Here is an 11,022-nt window from a genome sequence, read left to right as displayed (position 1 = left end):
CCAGAAGGGATCCTCGCCTAGGGTGCAAAATAAGCTGGGGCCGGCCCTGGTTAGGTCAGGGAATGAACAAGTGCCCAAATTCAACAACCAAATTAGATTTCCTAACAGCCATTTTTTGTTTGAGTTTTTATGTAAAGTTCTCTTCTCCAATCACGTCTGCTCACCAATTCAAACAAGATGGGTTGTTTATTTTTTTGGTTATTATTTTTGACTATTTCCCATGGACACCTGTGGGCGACCTTGCACCTGCAGTCACACACTCTTAACCTAACCTACTTCAAAGGGTTGTTGTGAGCATAAAATGGAGAAGAGAATGATGTAAGCTGCAGTGGGTCTCCATTGGGGAGAAAAGCACAATGTCATTGATATAAAAAAAATAAAACATAGCAAATACAGATTACAAACTCCTGTTGCCATTGTTTACAAAGAGCATGTTGGCATTTAAAAACAGCTTTAAAAGTCTGCAGGCTTGCTATAAAATAGAAGTCAGCTAGTTTATGTCTAGCAGAGGCAAGAAAGTCAATGCTAACAGAGTGAATAAGGAAGGTTCTATGTAAACATGCGAGCTCCTTGCACTTATCACCTAGGTACTTTCTATCTGTGATCTTATTTAGGACTGCATTTGACTAATTTAGCTTGTTATTTATTGGCAGTCATAATTGCAATTTTAAATTGTGGTCTTATATGTATTTTTATAATTGTTTTATTTACATTGTAAGCTGCCTTGAGTCCCAAAAGGTAAAAAAATGTTTAAAATAAAAATAAGGTTTATAAAACTGAGGCGCCAGCACCGAACACTTACAGAGTAATGCCCCAGCTAAAAATGTCCTGTTTCCATGGAATGCTAATTGAAAAGTGGGGGAGGGGGGCTAAAACTGATAGGGAGTTATAATTAGAGACGATTGGGATCTAAGAATTGTAAAAATGCATGGAGAAAATAAATAATAAAGGTAAGGGGAAAGAAATCAGAATGAGAAAAGAGAAAGCAGAGCCATCAGGTGCTACACACAGAAGCACACAACCAAGTATAAACTCCCTTTTGCTTTCTTCAGCAATCTGAGCCAGTCACCAAGCCAAAGTTTAAGTTCTAGTGGTGACCAGACACTTGGCAAGTTTTGCAGTTCTATCTCTGGACCCGTATCTAAAACCCCACATTATGTCACCAATAAAGTCTAACATAACAGCAACAATGCTGCAAGACAGGCATATTTATTTACATCTTTTCAGAAGGCAATGTTCTCACTCATTTAACACCACAATTTTACCAGGAAATTCTTCACTCACCCAGTATTGACACTTTACTTAGAAATTCTTCATACATCTTTCTCTTTCTCAATGTGCTACCCTAGAAAAAAAGCACAGACACATCCATATATTATTTTTCCTCTATAGTAACTTGACAATCCATAGAAGCAGCTAAAGATTTTAGTCCCATATGTGATTAGTATCAGCCCTAGGACATCCGGTAATTATATGTACACTGCCTGTGTATATGTGGAGGTGCCAATCCTTTTTATGACAGCTAATAATCACTAATAGAATTATCCTCCAAACATTTATACTAAATGGTCATAACATCCTGTGCAAAAGATTTCACAGAATACATAAGTAGACTTTGTTTTGTCCATTCTAGTCTACCAATTCTAATTAACCAATCTCATTGGATCAACCTAGTCTAATCAACCAATTTCACTGGAAATCTGTCTTTAAAAGCATAATTTGGCTTATGTAGTCTCAATGAACAAACAACTTATTGCTTACAGTCAGGAGGGGTCTGCATATACTTTTTGTCAGTGACTGAAGAAAAGTATGTAACTGATATACCAATTGCTATACATAAGCAAAGAGAAAAAGCATTTTTAACACAGAGGGTCTGGAAAAATTCAGTTTGGCCATAACTAAGGATGAATGTTTATGGCTTTAGAACACTGATGCCTGAAATTCGTTTATGCTGCCTTTTTATTCCCAAAAAAAGGTTTTTTTAAATTACATTTAAAGCTCTGTCTATATAAAAGCCTATTTATACTATAGTTAAAGTCAGTTAGTCAGTACCTTTATTGGCATAAATAGTTGAAGTCTAATGTGTGAAATATGAGAAATGAACTTAATTAAAACATTAGACTAGATTGTGTAGCGTTAAATGTTGTGAATTGTATTTTAATAAAAACATTTACACATAAGGCTGCCAAGTCCCCCCTGGGGGCGGATTCCCCCCCGCTTTGGAGGCACGATTTCCGCCACCGCAGAATCGGGCCCCGGCGGAAACTCCACCCCGGAGTGCACGTCAGCCGGAGGTGACGTGATGACGCCGGGCACGCTGGGGGCGGGGCCACAGCCATTTGAGGGGAAAACTATGTTTTAATGTATTTAATTTTGATGGAATCATGCCCTAACTACATTTACCCAAAATCTAAATATCTAAAAATCATAGGAATCCTTGTCTCAGTTGCCAACAAGAGGTGCAGGGTAGAGAAAGAGGGTATTGGGACAGGAAAGAGAGAGAGAGAGAGAAAGAGGAAGCAGAGTAGGATTAAAGGGAAGGAACAAAGTGGATTCAGAGCAGAAAGGTTGAGGTGGAAAAAGGAGTTGACAAGGGTGGCAGGAGGAAATGTGGTAACCAGAGTAGTCAAGGGGGGCAGGGTGGACAAAGGGGACACAGTGCAATAAGGGGAAGGGAGGAAAAAACGGTATTTCTTGAGTCTGTCAAGATAACTGAAAAACAATTCAAAACTTAAAAGCAATTCAACTGAAATACACATACACTGACAAAAACACCCAACATTATTTCCTCTCAAATAAAACACTTACCATAAGGATTCTTCTGTAACTATCTCTATCAATACCCCACAGTTTCACATTGGTTTTTGCCTTGACAGTTGCTGCTCTGGGTGTACCATAGATCAGTGCGAGTTCACCAAAGCTGCCCCCTTCTCCAACACTAGTGGCCCATTCATTGTTCACATATACCTAAGAAGGCAACACATACAGTTAAGGAAATATTTTATTCACAATAGCAATAACTGAATAATGATACTCAAAGTTAATCACTTTAAAAGGATGTGCTAATGAATGTGACTACATTAATTTGTTTTGAAATTTTAAATGTTTTGATTGCTTGTACACATCTATACAAACAGAAAAATAAGCTAAGGAAATAGATATTAAAATCTGAAAGAAATTTATTTTGAAAAGTGTTCCTTCCAAGTTTATTTGAAGCTAGATCTCAATTTATTATTATTAATTATTGTTATTATTTATTGAATTCCTAAACCACCCTCCCCCGGAGGGCTCAGGGCTGTGTACACCATTTTTAAAATACAATTCAGTTAAAAACATTCCAAAGAATAAATTAATTAAATTAAAACCCAGCCATGGAACATAGTTTCCAATAAACCTTCAATCTTAGATGGCATTCTGCATGTGGACGCTTCCACCAAGGGGCGAGGTCCTGGGCCGGATGAGATGGGAAAACTGTTGCTGTCCTCAACCATAGGCCTAGTGGAACATCTCTGTTTTACATGCTCTGCAGAACTGTACAAGGTCCCACAGGGTGCAGACGTCTCCAGGTAGAGAGTTTCACCAGGCAGGAAACAGGGCCAAAAAAACCCCAGCTCTGGTTGAGAACAGCTGGACATCTCTTGGGCCCAGGATCACCAGCAGATTTTGATATTGCGAGCATAGTGCTCTTTGGAGAACATATCGGGAGAGGCAGTGCCATAGGTATGTTGGTCCCTGACTGTTAAGGGCTTTAAAGGTTAAAGCCAGAACCCTGAAGTGGGTTCAGTACTCAACTGGGAGCCCATGCACCTGGTGAAGCACAGGTTGGATGTGTGCTATCATAGGGGTGCCTGTCAGCACCCACACTGCTGCATTCTGGACCAGCTGTAATTTCTGGGTCAGCTTCCAGGGTAGCCCTATGATATGCTGACTATTTAAAAATATTTATATACTGCTTTTCCTAAAATAAGCCCATAGCTGTTTCCAGACACACACAGTTTCCGTGTAAAATACTTTAAAACATCTAAAAGAGTCAATATAAAAACATTTAGACAAAGGCTTTTCTAAAAAGCTCTGCCTTGCATTTCTTTCGGAACAGCAGAAGGTATAATATGGCTCACATTCAGCAGCACACTGCATTAGAGACAGCTGCCACAGAAACCATTCTTACCCAGGCTGAGCTTTGTCTTAACTTCTCTTAAAGAGGAACAGAAAGGATGATTATATGGTTTGCCCAAGCACAGAAGGAAAGTGGCAGTCCTTCAAGCATGTGGGTCCTAGACTATAAAGGACTTTAAAGATCAAAAGCAGTACCTTGAATTGAACCTGGAACAAACAGCTGATCCCAGTCAAACAAACACAATGCTACATTCTGTACCAATTATAGTTGAAGCTGTCTTCAAGGACAGCCCACTTAAAGCAAATCACAGCAATTTTGTCTTCAGGTGTCATTTTTGAGCCAGGCACTACTGAAAAGAGGCACTCTTAAAAGCACCAACCATTTTTAATTGCAAAACTGAATCCAAGAGCACCCCTATGTTCTTAACTGAATCTACCAGTGCTAAAGACATTTAATCCTAAGTAGATAAGTAAATTTCCCTTCCTGAGCAATATCACCTCTGTCTCACCAGGATTCAGTTTTAGCTTGTTTGTCCTTAGGCACCTAACCATGACATCCAGGTAATATTCTAGGACTCAAAGTTTAGAGGATGCATATTTGACACGAAGCCAGAGGAAAGTGTTAACATGATGGGAAAGAAAGCCAGGCCCAGGCTATTTCTTCAACAATGTGGACATATTTCTATCACTGCACATTGGATTGGAGCCAACAATGCCCTTCCATTCAAGGAAGGCACCACTGGATCCAAGGACAATGAATTCATACAGTTTAGCAAAACTTACATCCATTTCTCCTTGATCAACAACATAAAAGTTATCCCCTTCATCACCTATGGAGGAATTTAAAAGGACAGTAAGTACAAGAGCAAGTCACAGTAAGTAATTACTAGTATAAGAAATTAGAAATTGCACACACAAACTATCTACCACTTCACGCAGCGAGTACTAGATCTATCTTAGACTTCGCATTATCTGTAATACCCACACTTTAAACTTTACATTAAAATACACCCATGCAAATGAGAAATCACACTCTATTAAAATATTACAAAGATGGAAACAATTAGAAATATTATTGGGTGGTTAAGAAATTTTGAGCAAAAGCTCTCTATTTCAATGGCCAGGGCTGCAGAGAATTTTCATTTAAGAACAAAGGGCCAGTCAAGGAGCACGTGGTGGTCATTACACTGGGCAAATACCTAGCTAAGCAATACCAGCTTACTGAATTCTATACCTGGAATTTCTCAGTGTTTTTGTAGTGAAAGTTTTGTAGCTGTAGAACAGCTTGCAACTGCGTGCATTTAGTGCTTGTGAGACTGGGTACTTTATGACTAAACTAAATAAATAGTTTAAGTATTATTACACACAAATATGATTACTTGCCTTGCTGTATGACAGCCTCGCCAGCAATATAGGTAACAGGAAACATGGCATCAAAAATGTCACTGAAAAAAATTTCAGAGTGAGTAACATGTGGAATAATGGTTAGAATGGCCTGCCCGAAGAGAATGGGGAGGCTTCCACACTTGTCATTCTGCAAACCATGTAAAACAGAATTGTTCAGGAGGCCATTTTTAGAAAGTTAACTGGGCTGTAACAACACGGTTTTGGGGAGCAGAAAAGGAATAGGACTGTGAAGTGTATAATATGTATTAAATGTTGGCTGTACGTATTAGCCTAATGGTTTTGTTTTATATCTATGTATACAACTTTCTACATTGTTTAACATATCATGTCTAATGCTTTGTTTTGTTTCAGACTGCTGTAATCATAATCCTGCTACATTGGTTATGAAATGTCTCATCTGATTGGATTACATTGATTCATACTGTATAATTCACCTTGAGTCTCAGTGAGAAATCTGAACTAATAATTATAAATTACTGAATAGTGTATTCATACTGACTCAAGTCTAACACAGGGCTGTCCAGTATACTCTCATGTGAGGACAAGCAGTATGATAATTGCACAAGCACTGGGCCTGTAAATTTAAAATATGGGTTAGGTTTTCCTGCCAACCATTTCCATATTTAACACATACAGGCAGCGTAAAACACAGACATCAACATGGCTGACTTCCTTCCTCATCTTGCTGGCCCACAAATATCTTTGGACCAATACTGCATCCCCCACAGTATCCATGCAGAGCCCACATGGCATCTTGCCACTCCCTGACCCTAAAGCTGCAGAAGTGAGGATTGGAAAGTCTTCTCAGTGCAATCAAATTCACAAAAGTTGATTGAGAAAAAACAGCAGCAGATATGTGTCTAATATCACAGCATGGGTCATAGCTAACCAATGATCAAAATGGTATGTTAAAAACTACATCCTAAATACTATATGCTTTTATTTGGCTTAATTTAAGAAATACAGGAAGCAGTAAACAGAAGATTTCCTACCTCCTTTCATTGTCATCCAGATGAGCAAAGAGCACATTCTTCTCAATAGCTTTGGCCAAAGCAGCCATAGTTTTGTAATCTTTTGGAATAACCTATAGAATGGGAAAGACCCAAGCAACTTCAATTAAAGGCTACAGACATAAATTCTTTAATTGAACTGATTTCTGACTGCAAGCCAAAATTTTGCCTTCACCTCTACCACCCCCCACTCCACCCTATTAAGGCTACTTGTCACACAATGTTATCTCTAGGTAGGAAGCTTCATGTTTTTGAAAACACAATTCATTTGAAAAATAAGAAAAGCTTTCCAAGGTTTTTTTAAATGCAATTACATTTACATTCTCACAGCAACTACAGATAGGAGAAATTTTCCAAACTGAGTTTTACTCTCCTCAACTCAGGGCTAGCAGAGTGGCAGATCTTCAGGCATCTTTCTGGCTACAACACGGCACACAAGAGCCTCAATAGGGAGAAAATTACTTGTCCTTAGCCTCTGTGAAGCCAGTGAACCCTTGATGATCCAGTCCAAGCTCAAGGACATGCTGTATCAAATGCAATCATTTATATTGTACAGTTCACTGAAAACTAATGCAATCACTAGGATATAGACAACCAACACAGTTGAGCTCTCACACAGTTATTAATGATTAATATCAAATTTTTACCATCCCAGGATGTTAACTCTGCTGCATGCACCAGCTAAATAATGCTGCTTCTCTCACCTGTAAATTTTACCGTCCACCTTACTGACATATCCCAAAGACGTTTTAACATGCTTATAACTCTCTTATTGTAAAATTTTCTGGAAACTACATACAAAGTAGAAGTGTCACTAGGGGAATATGATTTCTGTCTTGAGAGAGGTTATAATTGAAGTTACTTGGGCAAACATCAAAGCCACAGAGGAAGGAATTATTTCCTCCAGCCCAACTTTTACTTATAAATGCTTCCTCAACATTCCTATTCTTTTACTGACTTGGCACCTTGACCTGGAGAGCCTAAACTAGCCCAATCTTGTCAGATTTCGGAAGCTAAGCAGGATTGGCCTTGACTAGTATTTGGAAGGGCAACCTCCAAAGAATATCAAGGTCGTGACGCAGAGGCAGGCAATGGCAAACCACCTCTGAAAAGTTTCTTGCCTTAAAACAAGACTAGCTTACCACCTAGTGGTGCATAACGCCAAAAGAGTTAGAACTTGTAACTGCCAGACAATCTTAGGATCTCCTGGCTATACTATGTGGAACTGCAAAGGCAAACTACTGTTAAGAACATAAGAGAAGCCAATGTTGGATCAGGCCAATGGCCCATCTAGTCCAACACTCTGTCACACAGTGGCCAAAAATACCAGGTGTCATCAGGAGGTCCATCAGTAGGGCCAGGACACTAGCCCTCCCACTGTTGCCCCCCCAAGCACCAAGAATACAGTACATCACCTGCCCCAGCCTGTGAGTTCCTATCTATACCTCGTGGCTAAAAGCCACTGATGGACCCTCTGCTCCATATGTTCATCCAGTTCCCTCTTGAAGCTGTCCATGCTTGTAGCTGCCACCACCTCCTGTGGCAGTGAATTCCATGTGTTAATCACTCTTTGGGTGAAGAAGTACTTCCTTTTATCTGTTCTAACCCAATGGCTCAGTAATTTCATGGAGTGCCCACGAGTTCTTGTATTATGAGAACGGGGGAAAAGTACTTCTTTCTGGACCTGCTCTATCCCATGCATAATCTTATAAACCTCAATCATGTCACCCCATAGCCATCGTTTCTCCAAGCTAAAGAGCCCCAAGTGCTTCAACCTTTCTTCATAGGGAAAGTGTTCCAACCCTTTTATCATTCTAGTTGCACTTTTTCCAATGCTAGTTAGATGTGCATTATGCATTACATCAGGAGAGAAGCTGGATTTCACCCCAGTAATTTTGGCTAGGCACAGGAGAAATTGCACAGATCATTTTTGGAATGGCTGGATACAATACCTTTCTAACATAGGATGCAGCATCCTCTTCTGTGTAAACTTCTGCACTGATAGCACCACGCCTTCTGCGACCCTTTACTACTGGATTCATCGGTGGTGGTGGTGAAATCTCATCTTCACGCGAGTCAGTACGAGAGCCTGCTTTCTGCTGAGTCATAAACTGTTTTGTTTCTTCCTGCAGGCGAAAGAAAAAAAAGTAATGCAGGGAGCGGGAAAAACATTAACACGAGAGCAGCTAGTAGGAAGATAAATTAAAACAGAAATACAGCTATTCTTCCTGGTAATAGATTAGTTCTGAAATGATATGCAATGTATGCAAGAGTTTTCAGCAAGTTCAAATTTTAGATCTTTCCATATTGGCACCGGCAAATCCCTTTTAATAAGGCTACGGAAAGTAGCGCACCACTGTTTGAAATAGTAGTGACCAAATTCCATAGAGGATTTGAATAAGCAAACTCAGAACTTTTGCTCAGGGCTATGTTTCTCTACTCTTTGAGAGTAGAGAAACATCAGGCATATTTGCATGCATGCTGAAAGTACATTTTTAAACAACAAAATTCAAAGGTCAGTGAAATATACCTTTTATACTTATAAGCAGTGCTCAAAGTACAATATGCGAGTTATACAGAATTCTTCCTCAAACTGCATGTTCAAGAAAAAGAAAACTTTAAAATGAAACGCACACAGAGATGTGTCAGCGAGGGATTCTGAGAGACAGATTAGATTTTGAGAGTGATATGCAAGCCCACCTTGCAAGTTTCACTGCTAAGGACAATTCAATACATAACATGACAACAAACCCACATTTGCTACTGTCTAAGCTTAATATGGAGCTGCAGCCAATCCTGGCTTTTTCACAAACATCCATGTACAATACACATTTTCGGTGCATACTTCAAAAACCTTACAACATGAGATAATCCTAAAGAAGCATTGGAATCCAGGTCTTTTTAATCCATGACAAAGGTAAAAAAAAGAGCAACCAACATGTGTAAGCATTATTAGCCTTGTGATAAAGTGGTCAATGATTATCAGATTTTGCAATCAGATTTTGCAACAAGAAGCTTAATCCTAAAATCTTCCTTCTTGTAAACTGGAATGACATTCATTCAAGAGAATGATTGCTTAAATTGAAGGTATGAATTAAACTGGGAAATAATGCACGGCATGTGCAACATGGGTCTTGTGGTGAAAGAGTACAAGTTACATGTTGAAAGCATTAATTAATGTAACTTTTGATATTTTTATATTCAATCTTAAATGAAACTAAGCCAAGCTACTGCTTTCTCAAACAACATTAGTCACACTGGGATGAATACTTAGCAGAGAATAGAATGAAGATTATTATATCTTAACTGCACCAAAAGCATACATACACACTGAAGTGCCAGATTGTCTGAGGATCATCCCAGCTTTCTAGGTTGCATACAGGCAATCTCAAAGTCTAGGACAAAGGGTGGGAGGGAACATACTGTTTATGCCCTGAACATACATAAGAGTACCAAGGGACCTCTTCATACCGTAGCATTTGGGAGTTATTTTCAAATGAGCACTGATTATTCAGTGTACAAAATGGGTTCAAGAAGCTACTTTCCTAAAAATCAAGAGGGAATCGTGTAGCAGTGTAAAGACTATTAGTTTGGTATAGGCTTTCAGGGAGTACACTTCTCAATCAGTTGTGCGACAGCCATTGTTTGGCAGTGTGCAGTATATATACACACATACATGTGTAGAGGAAAAATGGTAAAAAAACATACAGGGTGTCTGAGGTCCATGATACACAAGAGTTATAGCCTGTGAAATTTTTATGCCAAATTCAACAGTACACAAGACACACAGTAATGATTCTCTCTAAACTTATTTCTATGAATCTGCCAACTGGCAACACACCATGCACTACACTTGAAGCTGCCATAAAAGGATGGGTATGAAACAGTCACAGATCCCAAAATCGTGTGTGCATCAAGTGCAGCAGCTGGCCTTTGCCTGAAGCCATTATTGAAGGGGCCGCAGGAAGCATCCAGGCATGCTTTCATCCTGGATCTAGTGATGCTGAGAATCCACCCCCCACCCAGGGAATAACTGGATTTTAGTGTAATACTAGTTTCAAATGTTAATTCTCATGAGCTGCTTCGCAACTAGTTTTGTCAAAAAGAAAAACACAAATAAAAGGAATAAAGTAATTTTTACCCCAGAAATTCTGAATTACTGAATTTGAAGTTGGGAAGAGAAGGCATGCTAGCTTGATGAATCATCACTACATTAGCCTTCCTTTTGCCATATCTCTCCCTTATATATAAAGCCGTAGTGGGCTCCAACGTTCCAAAATGCACGCCTTTAGTGTTTGGCCGCAAGAACTGTCAGTCAGAAGACGCTGGCTGGGTTGACTGGCTGCTTTGTGTAGTCCTGCCCACGTCAGCCCCGTTCGGTTCAGTCTGCTCAGTGTGCTCTGGGACTCTGACAGGAGAGGACCATCTGCAGACTGAACGCAGGGACGGGGCTTCTACGGCTGGGCCGCTTCAGCCCACTCTTCCCTGA

At 39.6% G+C, this 11,022-nt stretch overlaps 1 protein-coding gene across 2 annotated transcripts in view; it reads right to left on the bottom strand.

Moving 5' to 3' along the window:
- PRKAR1A (protein kinase, cAMP-dependent, regulatory subunit type I alpha) overlaps nucleotides 1–11,022 on the bottom strand; it is a 33,546-nt gene that overhangs the window by 7,081 nt on the left and 15,443 nt on the right. For both annotated transcript variants that reach the window (XM_015408858.1, XM_015408859.1), the window contains exons 4-9: nucleotides 8,486–8,659; nucleotides 6,516–6,607; nucleotides 5,500–5,561; nucleotides 4,900–4,946; nucleotides 2,809–2,967; nucleotides 1,285–1,345 (exon numbers count right to left, since the gene is read on the bottom strand). In XM_015408858.1, the coding sequence (XP_015264344.1) occupies nucleotides 1,285–1,345; nucleotides 2,809–2,967; nucleotides 4,900–4,946; nucleotides 5,500–5,561; nucleotides 6,516–6,607; nucleotides 8,486–8,659 (595 nt within the window). The remainder of the gene's footprint in view (nucleotides 1–1,284; nucleotides 1,346–2,808; nucleotides 2,968–4,899; nucleotides 4,947–5,499; nucleotides 5,562–6,515; nucleotides 6,608–8,485; nucleotides 8,660–11,022) is intronic.

This window comes from Gekko japonicus, unplaced genomic scaffold (assembly GCF_001447785.1).
Source record: "Gekko japonicus isolate JY-2015 unplaced genomic scaffold, Gekko_japonicus_V1.1 scaffold4568, whole genome shotgun sequence".
Classification (NCBI taxonomy): Eukaryota; Metazoa; Chordata; class Lepidosauria; order Squamata; family Gekkonidae; genus Gekko; species Gekko japonicus.
Note: the sequence above shows the minus strand (reverse complement) of the source record. Positions and strands in the feature narration are given on the sequence as shown.